The sequence below is a fragment of the Pollachius pollachius genome, assembly GCF_949987615.1.
Source record: "Pollachius pollachius genome assembly, chromosome: 3".
Taxonomy (NCBI): Eukaryota; Metazoa; Chordata; class Actinopteri; order Gadiformes; family Gadidae; genus Pollachius; species Pollachius pollachius.
In genome coordinates this window covers 38,420,060-38,447,559 of record NC_136936.1, presented here as the reverse complement: position 1 = coordinate 38,447,559, position 27,500 = coordinate 38,420,060, and the positions used below count along the sequence as shown (strand labels likewise).

At 44.6% G+C, this 27,500-nt stretch overlaps 1 protein-coding gene across 1 annotated transcript; it reads left to right on the top strand.

The window, feature by feature from the left end:
- The first annotated feature begins 3,421 nt into the window (after positions 1–3,421).
- Positions 3,422–24,086, top strand: arhgef7a (Rho guanine nucleotide exchange factor (GEF) 7a). The gene is made up of 21 exons (XM_079733953.1): positions 3,422–3,731; positions 5,222–5,305; positions 8,525–8,609; positions 8,778–8,911; positions 11,420–11,621; positions 12,196–12,284; positions 13,279–13,373; positions 13,745–13,840; positions 14,235–14,357; positions 14,537–14,675; positions 14,779–14,838; positions 15,314–15,460; positions 15,975–16,061; positions 16,167–16,245; positions 16,563–16,702; positions 16,847–17,068; positions 17,591–17,684; positions 18,062–18,151; positions 22,252–22,351; positions 22,645–22,699; positions 22,969–24,086. The coding sequence occupies exons 1-21, from the start codon at positions 3,567–3,569 to the stop codon at positions 23,089–23,091; spliced, it is 2,409 nt and encodes an 802-aa protein (XP_079590079.1). The 5' UTR covers positions 3,422–3,566; the 3' UTR covers positions 23,092–24,086.
- The last annotated feature ends 3,414 nt before the right edge of the window (positions 24,087–27,500 follow it).

Genomic DNA, 27,500 nt, shown 5'->3' with positions numbered 1-27,500 from the left:
ACGACTGAGATTGGTGATCGGAGGTTGATGAACATCGCGTGTGGAAACACCCGCTCTACACGCTCGAGCAAAAAAAAAAACGGAAATTGGACATTCATACGCAAACAGCGAGGCTATAAATACATAAATCTGCGAGTGATGATATCTCGATTAATTTAGGACCCATTAAAAACATTTATATCATACGAGCGTTTGGGGTTTCCCCACTACTGAAATGATTAGTCTACTACTGCTACTATTAGCCTATTTTTTCTATTTCTTACACACATGTGTAACACTATGTTACTTTTGTTATTTTGACGAGCACACTCATTTAGATTTACATTCATTAAGGTGTTATAATTATAATATCCCTAGTCATCTAAATGAATGAATAGTCCTCTATAGTGTATCTATCGTGTTCCTAATGCGCCGAGGTAGCTCTGTGAAGAGGTTCTGGGGTACGTTGGGTTTACCCAGTCAGAATGAAATATTGCCAGCATGTCTCTAGCATTCATGGCCATGGCGGAAGCGCGAAATAGAGTGGGAGGCAGTGGTGTGGCTTAGGTGCCTGTGGGGGGTTGTTTGGTTGTTTGGTGGCCCTAAATTAGGATAGACACATTCTGCAAAAGCCATACATTTTACAAGCCGGTTTAACACAGAAAGAAAGACGAAAATGAACTAGATGATTGAGGTCGTCTCTAATTTTGTTGAATGTTTGTGCCTGCAGGGGCTTCATGCATTCATGTATGCACACATATGGATGTACTTATACTAGGAATAGGATGCAGAATTAGAAAATATACTATATAAATAAACTATATTTGCTATAAAATTAAGAATTTGTTAATATTACAATTATAATTGTGTCACTCAGTATCCTTTTACTGAACTACAGTTTCAGAATATTGAGGCTATATTCACAATAGTGCTGGATATAGTTATTGTTGTATTATATTATCTTGAATGTCCTTTATTTAATCTAGCAAGTCTTTATGCACCTCTTTACCTCTTCTTTTCAAACCCAGCTTACAGTATCAACATAAAACATCAATCAATCTGCGGCTAACAACATCCATCCAACACACACACACACACACACACACACACACACACACACACACACACACACACACACACACACACACACACCTATATTAATGTGTGAAAGTCTGCCCCTTACTGACACTTACAGGGTTGCTGTTGTTAACAAGCGGTATGGTGTTTCAGTTTATGTGTGTGTGTGTGTGTGTGTGTGTGTGTGTGTGTGTGTGTGTGTGTGTGTGTGTGTGTGTGTGTGTGTAGGTTTCCATGTGTGTCAACAGTTCAAATGTATGTGGGCAGCAGTGTGCTCCCTTCCTGTTGGACAGATTTCCCCCCAGCAGGTGAACCAGATGCTGCCCAGAGAGAGAGAGAGAGAGAGAGGGAGAGAGAGAGAGACTCTCTCTCCCCCTCTCTCTTTAGATACATGATATTCACTCACATTCTCTCTTCTCTATTTCAACTAAATTACATTCCAAAGAGCTTTATTGGCATGGGAAATACACTTTAACACTGCAAGCAGAAAAAAATATGAACAAAGGAAAAATACCAATGTACAATAAAAAGGTGAAGTGAAACATGTACAAGAGGAGTAGAACAATGGTAAGCAAGGAGTGAGTTATCAAACCATTTACCGGATTTGGGAAACAGAATAACAGACTGTTTACCAATCTCAATAGACAATATTTGACTGTACACTGCTCAGGCAACATATAGCACAAAGTGAAAACACTATCCTCTATCTCCCTGGTGGGCTGGGGTCCAGTTTCCCCTTAAAACATCCAAGATCTCCTCTTTTAAGTGCCTATATGAATATGTTAAAAAAACAACAACAAGAGCTCCTCTTTGTGGAGGCGTTTATCAGGGACTCGAACGTGCCAACTTCAGGTGAAGCGAAAGTGAATGGCGGGAGAACAAGTAGCCTGGGGCATGGGGGCTCTCAGCATCACACCGGCACCCTTGGTAACGGACCCCTAGTGACACGGCTTGGGTGGCAGTCGTGGGTCCCTAGACACTGCATGTTGAGATACACCTGGCCTCAGGGATCAGCCTTCCTGACAACACAGAGAGAGAGAGGGATTGAGGGAGGGAGAGGGAGAGCGAGAGAGAGAGAGAGAGAGAGAGAGAGAGAGAGAAAGAGGGCCATAAAGCTGTTGATCATGATCTGTTCCTGCCTTCACTATAGTTACCGTGAACATTCCCTTGAGATCTAAGATTCCTCCAGGTAGACAGGGGAGTCATCGTCTCTTTTCTCTAGACCTTTAACGTTAAACGTTACATTATGATTTGCTTGCATTCCTGACTTATAGAGTAACACACATTATTATCATAAACAATACATGGGACATATATACATGTAGGAGGGCAGTTATTAACCGTTATGCAGCCTTCACCTTAAGCATGTATTAATAAGGAATTTGTAGACTATTACATAAATTGGTAGACTGCCTTACTGCTAGAATAGATTGGTTAGGGGACGCTAGGGGACATCTGTGTGTGTTTGTGTGTGTGTGTGTGTGTGTGTGTGCGTGTGTGTATGTGTGTGTGTGTGTGTGTGTGTGTGTGTGTGTGTGTGTTTGTGTGTCTCTTCTCAGATACAAGCATAGAGCTCCACCCTGTGGCGGATCTTAGAAATCATCATCATTATCTACTGTAATCTATAATAGTTTACTTTAATGATCTAATCTATACCGCTATTCCATTTTGTGCAAATCATGTAGGCATAAGCATAGGCCTGAAAGGCTTATATGATTATAGACAGGAGATAAAACAAATGTATCATTATATTGTATATTTTCCCATCTGTGACAAATCTATCTATAGTACTCATCAGCATAAGGCCATGTACGATGTTATTGCATATTCCACTACACGCAGACCCCCCCCCTCCAAACACACGCACACACACACACACGCACACACACACACACACACACACACATATAGACACACACACGCCACCCAATAAAATACAAATAGGCGTCCGTCTAACGAGGTGAGAAACTATAAGCTTCCTCTTTCAACTGAAAGCCAATCCCGTCGCTATTATAAACGGCAGATAAGCGTCTAAAAGGGCTAATTCAAAGCAAGACGGTTGAGACGCATTCACGTTATATCCGCTGAAACGAGATGAAAATCCTCATCCAACAACTGGTTGGACTAGCTGGTCTCCGTTGTGTGTGATGTCATTCACTTGATGAGCGGCTGGCGGCTGTGATGCGCATGTATGCACCCCACTGCCTCAACGCATCACGTCGAACCGCACTTGACAGCTTGCCAGGTCGAAGGGGGGAAAAAAAAAAAACACCACACAAGAGAGGAGGAAACCAGAGCCGCTGAATTTCCACAAGCCAGGCGTCATTCGCATCCACCCGTTGGAGAAGGAAGGAGGGATCTCTCATAGCCGCCTTTCTCCGAGCTATAACTCATCCCTATGGATTATTTATGTTTTAATGCTCAGATGACAGTGTGAGCGGGCGGCAGCGGTTTATTTCAACACAACAAACCGAGCCACTTCGTTGGAATAGCATCTGTTGTGTCTGGCCATGAATTCGGCGGAACAGACAGTGACATGGTTGATCACGCTCGGGGTACTGGAGTCGCCGAAGAAGACCATCTCGGATCCCGAAGCATTTCTGCAGACCTCGCTCAGAGATGGGGTGGTGTTATGTAGACTGCTGGAGCGGCTTAGCCCGGGTTCTACGGAGAAAGTAAGGGGAATTTTCACACACACACACACACACACACACACGCACACACACACGCACACACACACGCACGCACACACGCACCGCATAGCCGCCCGGCCCATAATAGGCGCGTATATGTGCCACCTAGAACCGTGACACGACGGCGGTTTGTTGTCTCGCTTATCTCTGCCCAGTGGTCCATGAAGAGACCCTTTTGTAGGTCACGAGAGCGCGGGGTATTGTCTCTAAAAACAGCAGCGAGCGGCAGCCCATTATGTCAGTACACTACGCGTGCAGACATAAAGGCCGTTGTTGTTTCCATTTGCGCGTGTCACATATAGCTTAATGCAACATGTTACCAGCATCATAGCCAAAAAAATATCACAGCACAGTAAAACCATTACAAATAGGGAAATAATGGACCAGATAAGGGTTAAGCCTGGGACCGCCGGATATACGTATAAGGCCGTTCTGTAGGTCGGTTATTGCAATATTTAAGCATATGTCCACCTTTTGAGATAGGCCATATGTAAGCTATATGGTTAGATGCCTCTGTCACTATAGGCCTAATTTATTCTTATTTGGTCATACATGATTTGACATGTTGGGATAATTGAAACGCACGTATCGCTCCATGATCCCGAAAATCAGCCATGGATTTCTATGTATTTGTATCCAGATCCAGTCCTGATTATCAGTGGGCCGCCATTGACTGCAAAGGCGCACAGAGGGTCCCTCTCCCTGTTTTAAAGTAACAGTACAGCATTTGTGGTCCATCTTTCAACGTATAGCTCCTCAGCTAGTACACTCCCCCAAATGAGGCAATATTTATTGAAAACAGAGCTGACAGTATTGCAGACAAACTGCTTTCCACTGATTTTCCATTCACCAGTCAGTATGATAAATTGCAATATATTAATATAGGTCCATGTCTGCATAGACATCCATGATTTTTCAGTAAATGACGATCCAATTATGTTTTCAGCAAAGATTAGCTGGAGATGCTGTGGATCCATGAGCTACAGTAAATCCTAGCTGTCTGACCAAATGTTTACGTCTTGCTAGGTCTTTAATGAGATCTTCATGCTACACCTGATTATTACCCATTTCGGTGGCGTCATAATATTTTATTTCAGGGCGTGCTGTGAAGGAGTAGTTCCTTGTTTAGTTTATTATCATGCTGAATTCGTAACTTGGCTACTTTCAACAGTCTTGTAGACAGCGATAGACAGACCCGGCTGAACAGACAGCCCGAGTCCCTGTGGGCTCACGTCATTTCCCCTGGTGCTCCCGGTCCGTTCCCCACACGGGAGGCGGCTGTAGTGCTGTGTGGGTGCAACCTACTCTGTGGCCCTAGTCCCTGTTAGCAGAGCATGTAGAAGACGGATTTACAACAACAATAAACGGCTAGAACCCCGATGTTTACGTGCGTTTCGAAAACCCTACAGTGCACTATAGCCTTATAGTTCACCGGTTGGATTTTTTTTTTATCTTCGTTTGCGTTGTTTCAGATCTACCAAGAGCCGAAGAACGACGCCGAGTGCCTGACCAACATCAAGGAGTTCCTCAAGGGCTCCACGTCGTTTCGCGTCGAGGTAAGGGAGCCTTTTTTCATCACAACGCCTTCACGTTTCACATCACCATCGTTGCTTTTTTATTAAGATGTGCATTTCGCCAACATTTTCCCACACAAAGCCGAATAAGAAACAATAGGAGCAGCTCGGTGGTCGGACGGTATTGACAGTGGGAGGAGTGTGAGTCGCTAGCCCGAGAACAATCACCCATCGCACGGCCAAGAAAGAGCCTCGTTTGTTCCACACGATGAAGTTACCCGTCCTCCGTTAACAATACAATGTGCCATCTACCCAATGTCGCACGTTTTTATGTTTCCATATTGTGACAGCCTAGCATATCCAATGTTTACGCATTATATACCCTCATAGGCCAAATCGCTTTTAAAGAGACAATAAGCCTCCTTGTAATGCTTTGTCCTCACGATCAGGAGTTGATACAGGACTCTTTATAGCTAAACACACGTATCTGCACCGTATGCTCAATTACAATGTAAACACAGCTTACAGCACTAATAGCATTCATTAACTCATAACCTCTCTCTTAATAGGCTTTCCCCCGTGCAATGTAATAACTATACCTATTATATAGTCTGAGATATGACACTGGCACTAGACGATGTATATCTGCCTCTAGCATGTCCAAGCAATCAACATTAACATGAATGTCCACACATACGGACACTTTCGTTGGCAAATGTAAGGCAACACACACAGTTTGAAGCTGTGTCTGCCCGGGCACAGAGGGGCTATTGAACTTCTCTAACCTCACAACACCGCTCAGTGTTCCTCAACATTGACTCCCTCTACTCATTCTGCAGCCACTGAAGAAGGGATGGAGTGACAGGGTTACTGTCAAGGGAAATAAATAATGATTTCTTGTCATAATCCTGTTGAACAGGAACATATGTGGGATTCAATGCGGCCCCTGTGTTTATGGCAATAATACATCATACTAATTGTTTTGGCACACAAGTTATCATTTGTACATAGGATTATGGATGGTTTAGGGATATGTATGATGTTTGAATGGTAGATTTTAGTGTTAGGGCTAGGTATTAGTTATGCAATGGTTGCGTTAAGGCATTGGTTTGGTGTGGTTTCTGCCCAGATAGCTGCCTGTGCATGCATCAGAAGGTTTTGTTAACTTCCTCTGCCTGGCGCTTGCTTTAACAAAGCTACTCAATCTCAAATCTCCCAGTCTCTCTGTCCATCACACTAATATTCTGAATAACAGGATGGCTCCATCTCTGACCAGATATCATCTAACCACGGATGTGTCCGCTTATCATTCCTTCACTAGGCGTCTCGACTCTTGACCCGGGAGACATACATCGTCACTTTGGTTGTTCCTCTAGGGAGGTCAGCAGACAGAAATAACCTCTTTCTTGAGAGACTCTGCATGTGCGTGTGTGTTCAAGGCAACACCAGTAAAGGGACGGATTAAAGTAGTTTCTGGACATGGCTTTGATCCGGCACACCATCTGCAGAGCAGGGTCGACAATTAAGGAGCTTCTCCAGGGATCCAAGTACTACTGGCTCTCACCCCATGTAGCGTGAATCCTTAGATTAGAGCAGTGACTTCTCCAGGGATCCAAGTACTACTGGCTCTCACCCCATGTAGCGCGAATCCTTAGATTAGAGCAGTGAGTCGGTTTTTTGGACTTGGAGGATGATGGAAAAAAGCTTGTCACGTGACGAGCCTGACCTGGTTATTTTGGTATTTCCAATCTAGATCTAATGTGAAACCTTTTTTTCCATTTAAGGTGCAGTAACGTCACTGCTTTTCTGAAAGAATCCCACTTGTGTGCCAAACTCTAATAAAGGAGTCATTGACACTTGTGTGAACATCAGTGATCTTATGGCTGGGCTAACGTATAATTTGCATATAAGATACCGACGTATACGTCAACAGGCTGCTTGGGACCGGGTGTGTAGGCCCTTGTTTCCATGGTAACCTTAGGACCGTGGCATACATTTATTCACAGGGGAGTGTTTGTTCCAGGATCCAGACGTGCACGTTCGCACACCAGAGTGCGACATTTTCTGTGACGGTCGTATCGATTCTTACCAGATAAATTAAGACGGGAGACATTTCCCCAAGCAGAAGGAAGATGCAGTTACATTGGTGGTAATTGCTGAGCCCCGGCCTGCACCGCTCAAGACTCAATGACCTTCGCCGTAATGGGAGCCTGAGCATCTGCCTAGTCTATGCAGATCAGACCACCCATTAGCTCCTGGGCGACCACTGTGCTTCATCAGTGTGACACCTTGTTAGCCTGCTGAGTCACTGAGTCGCTGTGTTGTTGTCGTCATGTCAGCCAACGGCAGAAGAGGGATTGAAACCAACTGCAATTAGGCATCTATAGAATGTGTCTGTGTTCTGCTATCTTGTTGATGCATAACACTGGAGCAACAGAATGTGCTTGAAAAGGTTGAATTAGGTGGAATTATAATAATATAAAAATCAAAATCTTGGCGAGGAAGAAAAAGCATTGCGCGCATGAATGCTCCCCAAGCAAGGACGTCCTCTCATCTGGGAGGGTTATAGGACGAGACAGTGTCTTGGAAAAACAGGACAGGCCTTCCCCCGACGTATATGTGTAGCCTACATGCGCTTGCATACACACACTTGAAGTCCCGGCGGGCATGTTTTGTAATCAGAGCGGAAGATACAAGGCTGTATCGCTGTGTCATTTGTTGGGCTGGCCTGATGAGAACCAATCACTGAAACTGGGTTTGTTGTTACTCAACCAGGGAGAGCACATCCCCAGTATAGTTATAATCATCACCCATAATCCTTTCAAGGCACATATCTGTACAGACAAGCGAAGTGGGAGTCAATAGCTCGGCACATAGCTCGTAACACTGTTGTTGGTAAATCAGCGCGGTCTGCACCCTGATCCCCTAGCTACCATCCATCTTCCAGGTAAGAGTTGTTCGGTACATTCAATGCGTTGAGTTCAGTGCAGCAGCATCCACTGAGCTGTATCGTCTTTCTATCAATGAGGTTTCGCCCACTGCCTCCATCAAGATAACAAGAGTTATTGATTGGCAGAGTGGCCGAGCAATGACACAGACACAGGCCGGTACACAGCGGAATTGGTAATGATTGCTTTAGAAAGCACGCTGTGTGGACATGGTCTGTCTGCGGATCGGTTATGGTCAGAAATGCTGACATTCTCTCTCTGTCTCTCTGTCCCTGTCTGTCTCTGTGTCTCCCTTGGTCTCGTTCTCCCTCAGCCATTTGAGGCCAGTGATCTGCTGCTGGGACTTAACTTCGCAAAGGTGCTGAGCAGTCTGGTTACCCTCAACAAAGTAACTGCGGGTGAGTTAACAAATGTATGTGTGTGTGTGTGTGTGTGTGTGTGTGTGTGTGTGGTACGGAAGCTTTTCCAGACCACAGTGTGAGAGTCGTCAACACGGGTGTAGATGTTGGTTGCAGCGGGCCGGGGAGAACCAGTGTAATACGTTGTATGTTTCACCATCTGTCTAGACATCGGCGTGGGTAGTGACTCGGTGTGCGCACGCCACTCCTCGGCTCACCGGATCAAGTCTTTTGAGTCTCTGTCATCGCAGACCTCCCTGGGCCGTTCCTCCAAGCTGCTGCAGAACCAGTTCAGGAGTCTGGTAAGACCCCCATGACCCCAGTATGGTCCCAGTATCCTGGTGTTCTGTATCAGCAGGACGGCAGTGTCACACAGCTACATTATGTACTGGTGTCTGCAGGACAAATACAGGACATCTACATTATGTACTGTGTTGGGAGGATCACACATTAACATTATGTACTTTATAGGGGAGATGAATACAGGACAACTACATTATGAAAAGTACCGGAGTAACAGATAAAGGACACCTACATTGTATACTGTATCGGCGGTGTCCTACATTTACATTATGTACCGTATAGGGGAGATAAATACATGACAAATACATCTACATTGTGTACTATATCGGCAGGACTAATTATTCTACATAATGTACCGTATCTGCAGGAAAAAATACAGGACACTTATATTATGAATTGTATTGGCAGGAAGGCATTATCAAATCAGGATTTCCCACCAAAACAGTTGCGTCGAGGGGGGGGGAAGTGCCTCAGAGAAAAAATAGCAAAGGGCTGTGCCCTTAAATTGTAAAAGTATAATCATCGTTCCAAATCTATAAATTCTCAGCCAAACAATCGTGGGTTTAAAAATCATGCGAATTATAATAAATGAATAAAAAAACAGTTTATAGATGCTGCAGTAGGGTATGTTAGAGAGTTTGAAAGATAGTTTACAGGAAAGCTTGATTCTTTTTCTAATAAACACCATAAAAAAATCTAAGTTGTTCTCCCTTTAAGAAGTGTGGCATTCACACACCTGTGTTGGAGCTCTGATTATGCTGTGTTGGCACCTGTGATTGACAGATAATATTGATTCCCCAAGCCCTTCAAAGAAGACAGCCCTGATGGGTCAGAAATGAGGCAGAGTGGTCTAAAAGCGGTCTTATTCGGCACAGTCAACTAGAAATTTTAACAATTCACTCACTAACAGACTTGGCTAACGGACAACTGTGACATTTCTAAGAAATGCCAGCTCTTAGTAAGCCTACAGCTCTTACCCTCAGCAACTTCTAAAATGCCTACAGCAATTGCATTAAGAGAAAATAATTATAGTAATAGCCTTATTATTAAAAGCAAATCTTCACGGGGATAAAACTAAATCTTCTCAATGAGACGTATTTTTTGTTCGATCTAACGAGTGATCTACAACTGTAAACGCTGTGCGTGTTTCCTCTATAGACACGCTCGGTAATAAAGCGATATCTGGGGCCCAAGTCTAGCGGTGTTAACTGACAACTGAATAACTGGGCAAAAGGAAAGGTGATCCCTGGTACCCAGTAGTCAACAGGGCTCGACCCACGGTGACTCGGACACCCGCCCTGCTTTAAATGACTTTATTGTGGGAACGTACTGCAGGCGAGGTTCGGGTGCTTTAAGGACATGAGGGTACTAAAAAAAACATGAATCACGACAGCGAAGGATTATGCACACCCCTACTTGCTGTTGCAAATCATCTCATTTTTGCTGTTGTGGAAAAATGAATGTGTGCACTGAATGTGAATTAATAAATACACAGATTTCATTATTCACATGAATTTTAAATTATTAATTAGTGAAACACTTCAATTCTTCCCTTTATCAGACCAAATGGAGTTCTCCATCACCTGTACACGGTTTGATTTCGTAGATGTACTCTATTAATTTGGGTGTATTATATTAGCCTTTGTTATAGAATAGATTCTAATATTAACAAACCTCATCATCACATCTTTTTTTCACAGCCTTTTATTGTGAACATTTGAAGAGGCGGTTGGTAATTTAGCAGAGGCTCTGTGCCTCACCTATAGATAGCTGTGGGAAACTCTTTACACGTATGTACTCTATTGGCAGGTTGGCAGTATCGTATTCACCTCACTATTCAACAGTAGAAGAAGAATCTGTTGTAGAAGAAGCTTTTATTTAGTTATGCACATGTACAAGCATTACCCAACAAAATGGGATCTCTGCATTTGGTATTACATCACATATCTACATTATGTACTGTATTGGAAGGACAGCAATATTAGATCATATATCTACATGATATACTGTATTGGTAGGACAGAAGTATCACATCAAACATCTACATTATATTGTATTGGTAGGACAGCAGTATCAATCACACATCTACATGGTGTATCAGAATTTATAATGTCTGTATTCATTCATTTGAATACAGAAATTCCCTTTTAAATTGTCTGTTGCATTGACAAGCTGACTGCGGGGCATGCGCTCATCTCCATACACTGGATTTCACACTGAAACGCTTCCTTTTCCAAGAGGACTTGTTTTACTCGTTTTGTTTTACCACAGGATATGTTCTAGTCTGTAGGAGTTGTCAAATATAGGGTTCAGTGAGCTTGCTCAGCTTTCATGAGCGAACCCCCTCAAAAACGTTGCAACACAGATATTAACTTGTTACTCTTGTTTCCCCGTGTTCCCCGTGTTCCCCCATCCCCCGTGCATATCCTCGGCCTCGCCTCCCAACTTCTCCCTACGGCTCTCATGTGTGGTCCTTTCTATTCAGTCATCCTGCAATCTTGTTCCAGGACATGTCGGAGAACAGCGGGCAGCAGGTGCTGGTGAAGGCCCGCTTCAACTTCGAGCAGACCAACGAAGACGAGCTCACCTTCAACAAGGGCGACATCATCGGGGTGACCCGCCAGGAGGATGGTGGCTGGTGGGAGGGCATGCTGAATGGCAGGACGGGCTGGTTCCCTAGCAACTATGTGCGCGAGCTCAAGGGATGCGGTGCGTGAACCTGCCCATTTTACTGTTAAATCATCTTTTTGTATAATTACAAAATATTTTTTATCCAATTGATTGATATGAAGCATACTGGAAAATATCATAATGACTTTTACATTTACATCCACATTAAGGGCATTTAGCAGACGCTTTTATCTTAAGCAACTTCCGATAAGTACATTATGTCATAAGAAAGTGAAGAAATATATCACTGTCGGTGCATTAAGGATGTTCATAGAACCAAGTGCAAAGAACTAACAATCGCTAGATTAACCCATTCCCTGTATGCGACAAAGATAGCTAGGATAAGATGCTACTTAACTCAGTACTATATAACTAAATGCGACATACAATAAGTGTGTACATTAAGTGCTTTTTCATTACGAAGCCATATAACAGTAAAGCAAAATAAGATTACTTATTTGCTTAAATGTCAATTGGTTCTCCATTTTGACATTCATGGCATTTCTCTTTTTGATATGTACAAGATATCTACTGAGATAGAATAGTTCTGTCATTTGCATTGGTGCGTATGAGCATTGGCATGTATCTAATATGCCAATTGTAATTGTCACAGACAAACAAGTTTCTCCTAAGTCTGGGACCCTGAAGAGCCCCCCGAAAGGCTTCGACACGACGGCCATCAGCAAGACCTACTACAACCTGGTATGGACACGGCTCGAACTGCTTTTATCTGACTGTTTTTTTGCATTTACTGTATCACTTTCTCTCCTTCGCTCCCTCTCATTCTATGACTCCTAATCTCACTTCCCCTTTACCAGCGGTGTGCTGAGAGTATTGTGCTCAGACTGCATTATTGTCTCAAGCATAAATGGCCTGCGGAGACGCACCCGGGGAGGCCATGCCCTAGTTTTGAACAGAAGACGGAGTGTTTGTGTGCTTTAGTGTAGGGCCTCGTATGTTTACACTGCAGGTTTAAGCCGAGCGCAAGAGAGATGGCCTGTGAGTAATGGCATAGGAGGAGCTGGATGAGACCCTACATGGTCCCCTCTGATCTGTTTAAAATACCCCAAACACACATGAACTCCTCTGCTCCCTATCTCTCCCTATGTCTCCATTACTCGCTCCCTGTCTCCGTCTCTCTCTCTACGTCTGTCCTTCGCCCTCTGTCTCTCTCCCTCCATCCATTTGGCAATGTTGAAAACATTTGTGTTGACTTTTTGTGATTTATACTGTGACGATAACCAATATTGTATTTCCCTTGATATTTCTGTTGAGATGTGCCTGAAATTGAATTGAACGCAGATGTTAAAGTGGTTTTATTGAAGGAAAAGATTTCAGCACGGGGACTCGACTGGTTTGGTCTAGGTTGAATCCGAACTGTAGTCGTGTTTCCTTTATCAACTATTAAAATGCTATGGAAATGCATTCCATTTAAATCCAAATGCAAATGTTGCGCAGCGTAGAGGAATTTGCTATTGAATTCCCAGTTTAACTTTGGCTTGTTTGAGTGCAAGCCATTATGTAACCTACTGGGTAGATGCCATCATTTTCGATACGCATAAAACCTAGGATAGGTTTTATGCGATGACCTCAATACATTTCATTCAGCCAATGTATATAGGCATTAATCATACATCTCATGTTCACTAACTGCATATCGTATCCTGCGTTTCCCCCTTGTTTCTGGTCCATGCAGGTTTTGCAGAACATTCTAGAAACAGAAACAGAGTATTCTAAAGACCTTCAGGTCTTGCTGACCAACTACCTGCGCTCACTCCAGAGTACAGACAAGTAAGACACGGCCCTGCTCAGATATACACTTGATATGAACCTACATGTTGGCTCTTTTTATAAAAGAGTTATAGACATTTGTCAACGGTTAATATGATGAGCAATGAGTAAGGAAAATGGTGCATTTGATTTGTATAGCATTATTTCCAATCCACAAAATTCATTTTGAAAAACAAAGAATCATAAAGAAAACGATTTCAAGAAATAAGAGTAAACAAGCATGAGAAAGGTTGCTGTAATTAAAATGTTGTAATTAAATGGACAGAATATAATATTAAAGTGTAGACAAATTCAGACCGTCTATCTCTGAAATGCTTGCTTGGTGGGTTTCCCTTTTTCTCTGACACTTCTCTTTTTCCTGTTTTCTGCAGAATGAGCAGTTTAGATGTTGCTCTGATTTTGGGGAACCTGGAGGAGATCAGCACTTTCCAGCAGATGCTCGTACAATCGCTGGAGGAGTGCACCAAGTGAGTCCAACCCAGTACACACAGGCCCACTGCAGAGAGTCTCCCTGTAGCAAAGGGACCATAGGGACATCTAGGGGCTTGCCTTGGTACTGCAGGACAGAATAAAAAAATGGTAAATGGGCATGAAATTATATGTTTTTTGATTAGCTCAATTGATTTTTTGAAGGAACAATCAGAGAGTTGGATCAGGCCAAACTCTGTTCCTTCTGACGGCATTTCAAACATTAAACGATAATACCATACACGTAGCTCAATGGCAATCCATGCAACATGCTTGTGTAGATTCATGTTCTGTAACAGCATTACAATTTTAAAGAAAGTATTTTCTGATGTATGTCTATTATTTATTTTGTCCCTGCACATTATATATTTTTTAACAATGCTTTCTTTACAGGTTGCCGGAACACCAGCAGAGGGTAGGCGGCTTCTTCCTCAACCTCATGCCCCAGATGAAGGCTCTGTACACAGGTTACTGCTCCAACCACCCCTCTGCCGTCAATGTCCTCACACAGCACAGGTAAGCTGTCCTTGCGCACCCGTGTTTAGGCGCGATTTACACTTTTTAACTGACCCGCCCCTTGCTAACAATAAGGATCAATGAATTAGCATGTGGGAGGTCCCTGGGGAAGGCCTTTATTAATTGAGCCGAGGGAGGTCATTATCATCCAGCTGATCTCTTACCTGATGCGCCTGCAGTGAAGCTCTGGGAGAGTTCATGGAGGGCAGGGGAGCCGTGAGCCCCGGCATCCTCACCCTGACCACGGGCCTCAGCAAGCCCTTCATGAGGCTGGACAAGTACCCCAACCTGCTGAAGGAGCTCGAGAGGCACATGGAGGTGAGTCACCCTGAAATAGAGTGTTTGTGTGTGTGTGTGTGTGTGTGTGTGTGTGTGTGTGTGTGTGTGTGTTATAAATCAATGTTTTGCAAATGTTTTTTAGGAAAGCCACCCTGACAGACCGGACATCCAGAAGTGCATGGCAACATTTAAGAACCTCTCTGTAAGTGAAACCACTCTTTAGGAGTTCTTGTCTCATTGTCATTGCTACTCTTACTTACTCACTTTACTCTGACTCACTGTGTCCTCACACTGTCTTCACTTTACTCTGCCTCACCGTGTCCTCACCTCACACACACTTGTCTTTCTCTGTACACTATGCACAATTTCTTTCCTTTGTTCAATTTGATTGCACAACACAAAACACAACTTGACACAAGAGACAGTCAAACAAGCAAGGGCAGGTGGGGGATAGAATCCCTGCAGGGCTTTTCCTCACATCTCGGGAACAACTAAAGGATCGAAAAGAAAAGAAACCAAGAAAGAAAAAGAGACCGAACAAATGAATCAACATAGGATACAAAACAGAAAGAAGTGTGTGCGTGGGTGAACATGTGCGTACATGGTTCTTCCACTACGCTGTGACAACCCCCCCCCCCCCCCCCCCATGTCCTCACTCTCTCTCCTCTCCGCCTCAGGCCCAGTGCCAGGAGGTGAGGAAGCGTAAGGAGCTGGAGCTGCAGATCCTGACGGAGGCCATCCGCCTGTGGGAGGGGGACGACATCCGGACCCTGGGCTCGGTGCTCTACATGAGCCAGGCCATGGTCCACTGCCCTGGGGCCGAAGTGAGTCCGTCCGTCTGCGTCGTCCGCCTGTGTGTCTCGCTAGAAACAGCATAGCCTCGAGGCTGCTGCACAGGCCGGCGGGAAGTGATTGACGAGGAGAATTGATCATGGAAATGTGTTAGTACATATTAGTAGGACATAAATATTGGCTAGCTTATTTTTTATCACTTGTTTGCCTTTCAATGTCTGCAGTGAGAGACTGATGAATTCTGTATAGCTGAAGGGTGTATAACATGTATTTAGATTACAATACGGCATTCAAAGCCTTTAATAAAATCTTTATTATATTTGTTTGCCATGTCGGAGGCTCATTGTCTGTAGGACTCATTATTGATCTTTGGGTTAGGGTCAGACGTAAGAGCAGAGAAACAATGACTGAAAAGCCTAACATTGTGTTTATCCTGGCTACAGATGGAGCAGGCTATGGCAGCCATTTCTTTGACCTTGTTTGACTTGTTCTCAGAGTGACTCGGGGTCATTCTGACGAGTTAAACGGAGTCTCTTTGTCCTCCAGGAGAAGTGCGAGCGCTACCTCATGCTCTTCCCCCACGTGCTCCTGCTGCTGTCCGCCAGCCCCAGGATGAGCGGCTTCATATTCCAGGTGAGGGGAGGTTGCGTTGGCCCCGGAGCACATGCCTGTTCTACACCACATTACCGCTCGGTCATTAACGGGAGCGATGTGTTTTGTTTTGTGTTATCTCTAAAGGGTAAACTCCCGTTGACCGGCATGACAATGACCAAACTGGAAGACTGTGAAGCCCATAAGAATGCCTTTGAGCTCAGCGGTAAGGTTTCCACAGGCCGGCCAACACACTATCTGAAATCATTTATGATAATCATTCCAATTCCAATCGTTATCATGAATTCTTGTTATGACATACATTTCTGAATGAGTTGTGTTTCAAATGTGTGAAGTTTATGCTTGGCTGAGGATGTTGTATCTTTTTTTATTGGGATGCATTCTCGGCTTATCTTCCTCATTGTCATGTATACTCTGAAATGGGGCTGTGAAACAACATTGTTGCGTGTACACCGATGCATGCACGTGCCCTTCAGTCTTGTAACTGAGCTTGTTTCCCGCGGTGGCATGCGGCCGGGGCAGGCACCATGTTCGAGCGCATCCAGGTGGTGTGCAACAACCAGCAGGACCTCCAGGACTGGGTGGGGCACCTGACCCGACAGACCAAGCACACGGCGGCCACCGGGCCCAGCCACAAACCCCTCAACATGCCCTGTCACACGGTCAGCATCCACCACGCACACACCTTTTCGATGGCTTTAAATGTGAAATGCCCTGTGCCAATATGACACAGGGCATTGTAGTTATCCTTCATAGCAGTAGGCTGCGCCACCTTGCTTAAAGCCCTGCGCTGGTCTCTCCCACAGCTCCCGTCTCACCCACTGACCCCCTCCCGGCATGCCGAGGGGCGGGCCATGACGGTGGCCCCAGCCTATCACACCCTTCCGCACCCCTCCTCTCACGGGACCTCTCACAGCACCCTGATGTGGGGCCCCCTGGAGCCTCCAAACACCCCCAAGCCCTGGAGCCTGAGCTGCCTGCGGCCGGCCCCCCCGCTGAGGCCCTCGGCGGCCCTCTGCTACAAGGAGGTCAGGTTCAGACCCTCCGTATTGTATTGATATTATCAATGGCTCTCTGCCAATCAACTGATCCGTACTGTTACTGGAAAATAGGGTTGGACTTTATTATCTCCTGATATTTTCCATTTTGAAACTGTTTATGGGTAGAGGTGGATGCTGCAGTGTATATTTTGAAAATACCTTGATGGGGTGTCGCGTTACTTGAAAATAATGTAAGACGAATAACATTATTCAATAAAGGGACAACCCGTCATAAATTAATTTCTAATAAGGTAACAGCCCAGAGTTTATTCGGCTTATACCCCAGTTACAAGCATGATTAGATATTAGTAACTTTCATCTATAACATTGATCAAATTTATTCAGCAAAACGTTTATTGTTCTTTTGTGGTGCTTTGAGCTTATTATTTCTGTGCGGTAAATATGACATAAGAAAAATAATTTGCACCTTTGAAACGTTCTTGACCAATCAGAAACTTGCTGTGGTATAATGACTATTAATGATGCTGTTATGGTTCCTTCCTCGTGTAGGACCTCAGTAAGAGTCCAAAGAGTGTGAAGAAGCTCCTTCCAAAGCGTAAGCCTGAGAGGAAGCAGTCTGAAGAGGAGTTTGCCGTGAGGAAAAGTATGTATCTCAATGTTGGCCAACTCCTCAGACAATATACTGTTAAGTATCCCAATGTCAGCTAACTCATTGGACCATATACTGTTAAGTATCCCAATGTCAGCTAACTCATTGGACCATATACTGTATATACTGTTTAATACAATGTCAATCTTAGCTGGGGATTATTTATTGATGAAATTCCCGCACTCAGCACCACACAATGCAACATCTTTGTCAGTAGCTATGAAGGTCTTGAATCGACGCATTACTACGAGTAAAGGTTTTGCATTGCAAGCTGCTGCGTGCGGTAGTCTTTTCAATAAAACTGTGTAGAGAAACTTTCTGAAGGCCTCTAATTCTGATTGGTCCTTTCCCCTGTCCGTCACCCTTGACAGGTACAGCAGCACTGGAGGAGGATGCTCAGATTCTCAAGGTCATCGAGGCGTACTGCACTAGCGCCAAGACCAGACAGACTCTCAACTCCAGTAAGAACAATGCACAAAAACACACACACTTTTGCTGCTTTAACACCTTTTCCCTTCCGGGATTGATGAAGAGTTATCTTCGTTATATCAGCCACATATACACATTTAAGTGCGTACAAGGGTTTGTGTGTGCGGTCTGGTCCCTATATCTGCCACCTGGTTCACTGTCTTTCTTTAACACTGTTATTCTGACCGGCTCCTGCTAACAGTTTCTTCTCCGTCTGTCTGTCTCTTCTTTCACTCCTCATGCATTGGCATCCCTTTGGTTGGCCCTGACCCACTTTCATTTTCTCTTGACTCATTCTTCTACTTTTTCCCATCCACTTTTATAATTAATCATCTTAATTGTATTTCCTTTATTTTTAAAACGTTCTGCGCTCTTATTTTTTGTTTTATTTCATTTTATCTCCATTGTTATGGTTATGGTTTGACCCACCCTCCCCCTCCCCGCATTTGTTTGCGCGGCCTCACGTGACTTTTATTTCAAAATGATTTCCTTTTGCGTATGGCGCTCCCTCCACCCCTCCCCCCCCACCTGCCATGACATCACTCCCTCGCCTCCATCCTGCCATACTCTCCCCATACCGAACCACCCCTACCCCACCCACCCCCACCCCCCAACTCCACCCTCCTCCTCCACCCAGCCTGGCAGGGCACCGACCTGATGCACAACCACGTGCTCGGCGACCCCGGCCGCGCCTGCGCAGAGTCGTCGCCGCTCGGTCGCCGCGGTAGCGTGTCGCGGCCCGACGTGACCTCCGACCTCTCGGAGGACTCCGACTACGACTCCGTCTGGACTACGCACAGTTACAGGATGGGCTCGGTGTCGCGTAAGAGCTGCATCTCTCACCAGAACTAAGGCTCCCCCCTCCACCCTCCAACACCCCCACGACCCCCCACCCACACCCCCACCCACACCCCCACCCCCTCCTGCCTGCACCGCGGCGCTGGCCTCGACCCCGGGGACCTCTTGACCTCCCCGTACTGAGAGAGATAGCTAACAGGAGGAGCACTGCTGGGGTCCTCGTCGTTGTTTTGCTGTTGTCGTTGTTGTTGTGGTTTTTGATTTTGTCTTATTTATGTAATTTATTTTCCATTATGTACTTGTTAATCATTTGTAACTTATTATGTTTTTATTTATCGTAGAGCGTTTACATTTGGACAATTGTCTCCCCGTTGCCTTGACCAATTTTCCTTTTTTTAATGACGTGCCTCCTCTCTTTCCGTGATTCTGTATGTGGTGTGCATACAGAATGTCTGTTTGTTTATTTATGTTGACTGTGCCCACTCTCCACCGTTTGACCTGAGATACGTAGGCTCTCTCCGCCAGGGAGCTGAGGGATGATGGGGAAGGGGGGGGAGGGGGATAGATGGGGACCAAGCCTTTCCTGTCTGATATTCAGATGTGATTCAGAATGGAGTGTTGCTACAATACACGTGTACTTCTTTTCTCCACTATGTCCCTTTTAAGGAGTCTGTCTCCTCGATATATAGCACAGGTACATGCATAAACACTCTATCTCTCCATCTCTCGTGCCAACGGGCACGCACACAGTATACTCTCATGCCTCTGCTGCCAAACATACAGCAGCGTGCACATGTAATATATATCTTTTTTAATTATCATTATTATTATTTATATTTTTTTCCTTATTTTATTGTCCATGACCAAAGCATGTTTGTGTTGAGTTTACCGACTAGCTGAAGAGGGTTTAGTGTAATGGGACTCACACAAGCTATGTCAAAGGAGCTGTTGCAGGAAGACCTATACACCTTCCATACTGTAAGCTATAGCTCCGCAGCCAGAGAATGAACAGAAGAGATGACTTTTAGAGTACATTTTATTGTATTGCGTGTCCTGAATTTACTTTAAAAGCCCATTCATTAAGAACCCCTGTCAGGTTTTTGCCCCAAGGGGACTTTCAGTTCATGCAACAACAAAAAGATCAAAACTGGGATTTTTGCAGATCGCCTGAAATCTATAGCCTGTTGAGAACATAACGCACGCAAAGGTACAGTTAGAGGTACTTCCAGAGATGTACACTTGGCAGCCTAGTTGTATAGGATGGCACTGTCAACCCTGATAGCAGAGGGGGCACAGGCCTACGTCTGTGTCAGGCTGACCATGATGAACTCCAATAAGTTAGTGTGCTTTAGGCCTAGAGCAGCCGTCCTTGTCAAAAGTAACCAGCATGCTGTATACCCGCATGCTAGACAAGGCCTTAGTTCATCCCTCACACCGCGTCTCCTGTCCTTTCTCTATCAGTGCTATTTTTTATGAAGAAATATTTTTCCAGTCATGCTATGAAGTCACCCGAGTTCTGTTTCACACACACACACACACACACACACACACACACACACACACACACACACACACACACACACACACACACACACACACGTTGACAAATTAATTTAATTTATTGTGATGTACAGATGCTTTATTTTTAATTTATTATTTAGTGTATTTTTCTTTTTCTTTGTATAGTATTTGAGTTTTCACCGTATTTCATAGAAATGTATCCAGGTTTACACTGAGACTATAAAAGAAAGTGTTACATTATTTTGCACAATTGTGTATTGATAGGGTGGGGGGTGGGTATATACAGAGTATGTTTAATGATGTGCTTTTTGTCTGCCTCCAAGTGTGTACAATATAGTTCTAAAGGGTAGACCTAAGTATTCAGTGTTTCTGTAAAAGCATCAAAGCAGTTGCTCATGAGTAGTGTACACACAAACCTTAAGTGTACTGGCGAACATGAAAAAAAATAAAAATAGAAAACCATGATTTAAAAGTACAGTATAATTCCAATGTGAAATACTCATTCAAACTCACATTGTTGTCAGGTTGCATTTCAAATGTGAAGAGCACATGGTCCCCCCTTTCTGTAAATACTGGTTGTTGGGGAGGAACAGAAAAGATTCTTAACAGACATTCTATCGAGTATTAGAGCTAATGCCCCCTTTTCACAAACTCCCAGCGATGTTCAACGGTCAAGTCCGCTCCTCATGCCCCTGTCCCAGTGCTTGGGTTAGACAGATGCCATAACAAAGATGACTTGGTCCAGTCATATTTAATGAATGCTTCAAATGTTATATTTACAATATGGACCCAATGGAGAAAGGAAAAAAGACCCTGGTTATTAATTTAGGAAATTAAATAGTTTTCATTATTTAACAAAATCTTCATTTAAATATTGATATTGAAATCAGGGATGAGGGGCTTCTGACTGATATCCTGATGTATTCTTAGTCTTATATATCTAGTATATACATATTTGTGTCAGGCCCAAAGAAAGACCTTTTCGAAATGAGGCTTTATAAACTCTTCATGAGAAACGATCTCATTTGTACTATGTTGGATTCTGTGAAAAGGCGGCATTATGAGTATGGCTGTCCTCATGTTATGTGCTATACTTTTTGACAGGTGTATTCTGTGGTTTTACAAAAGCAAACTTAACTGAAAAAATCTGGGGACAGGCTGGGTGACCAGACTACCTGTCTTTTGACCAACGTTGTTCTCTGTGTGCTCCAATGCTGTATCCAATTCACACATGTGACCATGTCTTTCCTGTGAACAGTGCTGTCAGCGCGCATTCGTTCCAACACTACTGAAGTCCCAAACGCTGTACTGAGTTTTGAATAAATCTTTTATTGGGTAGACATTGTGGCATTCTGGTGGTTTGTCAGAAACACGGGTTGTTTGTGTTTCTTTTTGTGTGGTTATGAATATGTATGTGTGTGTGTGTGTGGATTTGTTTGTGTGTAGACTGTTGTGATGCTGACTGTTGTGAAATGTTGTTTCTGTATTATTTTTTGTTTTGGGTGATAGGATCCTTCTTTCCACGGCTGCTCCTCTGTCCTTCCTGGGCCTCACCTCTCTTCCCGTGCTCTGTGTCGTGGCATGACTAACACAACCACTCCTCCGTCTTACCACCCCTTCCTCGATCCTCTCCACCCCTCCGACCGAAACAGCCACAGTCTGTCCTGGCCTGTGGCCGGACCTATCCTGCGTTTTCTGAAGGGGTCTTTCACGCCCAAGATGAGACAAAGTGCACGAGTATGAATCTGTGGGGCCTTCTTTGTTTTCGGAACAGGGCCGAGGAAGGACACCGGGCTACAGGTAATCATCCCCGGGGAGGACAAGGTCCTGCTGGAGGTTCCCAGCCGCAACGGGCAAACAACAATGGAGGAGAAGTAAGATCAGCAAACCGGATAGACTACCAGGCCTGTTGTGTTTCTAGTTCTGAGTGGTCTGGTCCTTCTGTGGCCCTCACAGCACTGATGACAACTGTATGAAAATAGATCATCGATACTATAATAAAACTATTAGGTGATGTGAAGTAAGAATGCTATGCTTTTGTTTAACCAAAAATGACTTCCAGGATCATTCAAATGTGATTAACATATTGTGATCGTTGCTCTTTCTTGTCAGAAAACCTGAGTCAGAGCAAGTTCTAACACAATCCATTGTTCATTCTGTCTTGAAGAAGCCTTGTGGATGTGGTGTACGCCCTGAGAGATGAGGTCCAGGAGCTGAAGCAGGTAAATTGATTTGTTTTGTGACTTGTTTAACAAAACTTTTGTCCATATTATTGGAATGTAATAAGCAATCATAGAGATGGCTAACTGTAATGCCAAAGGATTGCACCAACCTTAATACCAGGAAATGTTAATCATTGAGAAAGTGGAATTAACACAAATGCATTTAAAAAGGATAAGGTATGTCAATGTACAAGCAGACACAATGCTAGGATGCTGTCAAGATGACTGATGTTGACAACATGAGTGACCTGTTGCTCTTGTGTCTACAGGACAATAAGAAGATGAAGAGGTCACTTGAAGAAGAGCAGCGATCTCGGAAGGATCTGGAAAAGGTTGTGAGGCGTGTGCTGAAGACCATGAATGACCCGACATGGGATGAGACCAACCTATGAGGCTGATGATGACCGTGTGCCCTAAGCTCAAGCTTTTGTGTGCGAGTTCTTTGAAGTACAAACCAAACATGACACAGACAGTTATTGGCAAGCAAACGTGGATGTGCAAGGAGCTCTCCTGAAGAGTGTCTGCGTCTGCGTACGAATGATTGAGAGAAGCTGAAAACTGCGATATTTGTGGGTGTGTGCAATGGTTGGTGGTATGCGTGCACACAGGAGGTCAATGGGTGTCCCAGTGTTCGAACCATTCTGGGACAGAGAGGTTAAGGGATTTCCTGGGGGTTCAGTAGCTGAAACCACACCATCCATTCCTTGTTAACATTCCTCCATCACCAAATTAATAGGGAAAACGGTTCTGTCCCAGACCCGTGGTCACAGTGTGGAGGTTCATCCTAAAGCCGACACCTTGGCATGGGCAGCAGCGGTACGAGCTGCAGGTTGATCGGGCTGCCCCGCGCAATCATACGACTTCATGTTTACAAGTAACGAGCAATACATCTAAAGGTACTTCTACTAGTACTGTACTGACACTACGTGTAGTAATGCCTCTGACAAGTCTGAACTGGAATCTCATTTCACAACCTCTATCGTGTTATTTAATTTTTTATATCTGGGCCCAGCTTATGACCCGGACTGCCTTGCTTTTTTAAACTGGAGTTGGGCTTGACTTGGGTCAGGAGAGCTTCCAGTCTCTGTATCATTTCCATGTCCATTCATTTGTTTTGTCTTGTTTTTGTGTTATTTACCTATTGTCCTCGCCTCGGTGTGTCTTGGCCCCTTACTGCCTGTCCAACTGTTTTTACTGGATGACGTAGGGAAACTGTACAGGTAACAAACATGTGCTGTATGATGTAAATACTGCTGAGAGATGAGCCTTTGCCCTTTGGGAGAAATAAATGATTTTTTAATTAGTAGAATGGCTCTTAAGATGTGTGCTTATATTCTTAGCTCATTTCTGCTCAACATAACCACTAAACAAAACCAGCCAGTTGAAGCTTATACTTAACATTGCGTCCCATTATTCATGACATTGAACAACACGTTTACTTGAACAGCCTGGAATGCCAGGGTGAGAAGGATACATGTTTTAAGTGTATGTGTGAAGACACAAGAGAAAGATCATAGAACTTTAATTAAAAGGCCCTCACTTAGTGTTGCGATATCCGTTGAGGGGTTAAAGCCAAGAAGTGCATGATGTTCCTTTTTTCATTCGTGTCTTTATTACACAATTAACACAAAAAACTAAGCCCAGGCATTTATCTTTATCTGGGCTCTTATGTCACCCCTTATCACAGTGACGGGCCCATTGAAACCCTGTGTGTGTTTGTGTGTGCTGATAATCCTGATAATCCTTGTAAGGAAAGGATCCTATTCTGCCGCCGTGAGGGCTGAATAACCACAGATGTCCACCTTTCTGGCTGGGACTCTCACCTTGTCCACTCATTAGTGAGGAGAACAGGCGCCCATTGTCTCGCGCTGAATATTCCCGCATAGATACAAAGGGGCTCGTTTCAAATTCATCCTCCGGAGCAGATCTTGGCATATAAAAGCGCGGTTCAGTACTCAGATGCTCTGACCTTGTTTGGCCCGGCTGCCAGCCTATTCACCGACACAATGTCCCCTGTTTTTTTTTTTCTCCTATCCAAACAACAAAAGAGCGGTGAGGACTAAAGCCTGACGTGAACCAGGAAGATAATCAATAATCATAAGCTGGATCCCGTAATGACCAGACTTCATAGCAGGGCAGGTAAGCACCTGGTGCCGCTGCTGCCACCACACAGCACTCGGTATGAGCTGGCCCGCGGCGGCTTTGGACTCCGTTTGACCCGAGGGCGACACGCACACGACCCTTGAAGAGTGTGCGGCGGCGAAGGTATTCCACAATACTTCTCCTCACGGTGTCTCTCCTTCCATTCAAAGTGTCCAGCGGTGGCAGCGCCGGAGTCATCGTGTCTTCGGGGGAGCCTCTTGCTTCCTCTTCTTGCCGCGCGGCGACCAGACTGACAGCCTGTCACTAGCCCCTCCACAATGTGGCTCTCAGCCCCCAGACCATTGTGGAGCGCGGGGATAGAAAAAAAAAAAGCATCAAGGTTCTTCCTCGCTCTATGGTTCACCCTTTTTTCTTCTCTTTCAAAGCAGAGAATCAATCAGCTGTACACTCACACACACACACACACACACACACACACACACACACACGTCTCACTGCTTTCCCTTCTCCTTCTGTCTATTCAGCGGCAAGTGATCATTTAGACTTGACATGTATTGTGAAAAAAAACTGAGCTGCTCTCCCCTTCTTTCTTCTCCTCTTCTTTCACTCTTTTTTTTCTTTCAACTGTCTGTCATTAATGTCCAGGTCGGAACAATATATGAACGGTGGACGAGGAAGAAGGCAAAAAGTGAAGGATGAATTGATGGAGGGAAGGATAAGCACTCTGTGTCCTTTCTTTAAAGATTTGTTATTGTACAGTACTGTCTCCCAGTCATTTTTGGTCAGTGTTTCAGTCTGAAAGCCCCATCCACGTGCTCTTTTGTATAGGAAAGCAATAAGGCCCCATTGAATGGAGCTGAATGGACCTGCCATCCTTAGGGGCTGGGGCCTGAGGACTCCTATTCTTTAGCCCCCAATCTAATTGGAGCTGAAATGAAATGGAGGTTTCTTATGAAAATAGGCTTTGTTTGGCCGCAAGGCTGGTAATTCATAAACAATAAGCAGGGCTCCATTGTGTAGATAATAATATATTCATGCCGCTGGAGATGGGGAGAAAGCCGCGGCGGCCGGTGACTATATAAAAGGAGGAGGGGGGGGGGGGGGGGGGGGGGGGTCGGCAGAGATGGAGTAAGGAGGGACAGCAGGCAATAGGAGGATGTGTTGGTGTGGAAAGGGTAGGGACTCCCGAGTGAACAGTGAGTCAGTGAAAACCACAAATGGCTCTGAGAGGCAGCAGTGGACTCATTACTGGCACTGGGGTAGGAGGTTAGGCACAGAGTGGGAGTTGAAGAAGGTGAAAATGAGTCAAAATGGGAGTGAGACGAGATAGGGGAGCTGTGTTGGGAAATTGGAAAATGCCTTTTGAGCACCACTAGGCTACAGGTGGGCTTTTTTGTTGGGAGAGGGGAGGTGGGGTGAGACAAGTGAGAGCAGTGTAGTATAATGAGAGATCTTACTATACGATTGCATCGTGTGTTCTGCCTGGACGCGGCTGAATGGAGTGGGACGGTCAAGGGCAGGGACCGTCTCACAGACAGCTGAGCCAGAGGCGCAGTCAATGTGTGCCTGCGGGGAGGAGAGCAGAGGTGATGAAGGAATAGCGGCGTGCGTCGTCGGGAGCCAGCAATGTGAAGCGTTTGCGGATAACGGTCATTGTGTCTTGTTTGCTTTACGCCGTCATCGTTCAAACTGCTTGAATTCTAAACGGACCAATTTATTTCAGTTTTCGGTTCCTTACCAAGTTGGGACCTTGGAACAGTTTTCAATCCGTCTCCTGAGGACATGGACTCCACGTGATGTCATTGGCTACTTGTAATGTCGACAGACGGTCGTTTCTGTATTTCCCATGGTATTTAGTTGAAACAAATACTAACTTCAACTTTGTTTTTCTTTGGTCTTATTACAAAGTGGCTGCAAACTGTTTGGCTATGAGGACGTCTCTATGAAACGAGCTAGCAACCTCTTTTGAAGCTTATACTTCACCGGAAAAAAGGCAGCGCGTGAACTACTTTACTTGATAACAATGTCAGCTGAAACAACAGGTGAATAAGATGTGGCCCTGCATGCCGCCGTGCAGCCTCGTGGGAGTCTGAGCCCAAGACTGGAAGTGATGATTTCTGCAGGAAGACCAGCATGGACGTTGAGGATGTGGAGACTGGGGAGACTTGACTTGAAAAATAATCAGTGGTTCCGTTTCCCGGCAAAAAGAGACGTCCCTCTCAACTTGCGGTGAGTCACCCTGAAGAAGACTGCGAGGCTCAACTTTTGACTCTGCAAGACGTGTGTGTGCGTGTGTGTGTGTGAGAGAAAGGATGATTAGTTGAGAATGTATAGTGTTTGAGCAGAAGCATTTTCTAGCAGCATATGCTGTAAGTACCGGTATTTAAATGAAATGCGATATGTGTGTTTCATGTGGAATATTACACTATCTTAATTAGATTAGTTAGGCTATGTTGTCTGATGTTTTTTTAATCGATTAACAACAACCAACGTAGGCTATAATCACATTATTATCAGAAAAAAATACATGAAATGCATAGAGAGCACGCTATTGCTTTACAAATAACGAATTGCGGCAGCGTTAAGATGTCCTCGTTCCCAGTTGTTCCGCTAGATGTCAGTATTGATCAATGTATTATATTCTTAATGGCTTTCAGTGTCCCTCTCGTTGTAATAAGCAAAATAATTTGTTTAGAAT

What these genes read in the sequence shown, in the direction of transcription:
- arhgef7a (XM_079733953.1), top strand. Translation starts at nt 3,567, where the DNA reads ATGAATTCGGCGGAACAGACAGTGACATGGTTGATCACGCTCGGGGTA. An exon ending in GCCCGGGTTCTACGGAGAAA is followed by an intron (nt 3,732 to 5,221) that starts GTAAGGGGAATT and finishes GCGTTGTTTCAG; the next exon opens with ATCTACCAAGAGCCGAAGAA. An exon ending in AGCTCGAGAGGCACATGGAG is followed by an intron (nt 14,676 to 14,778) that starts GTGAGTCACCCT and finishes AATGTTTTTTAG; the next exon opens with GAAAGCCACCCTGACAGACC.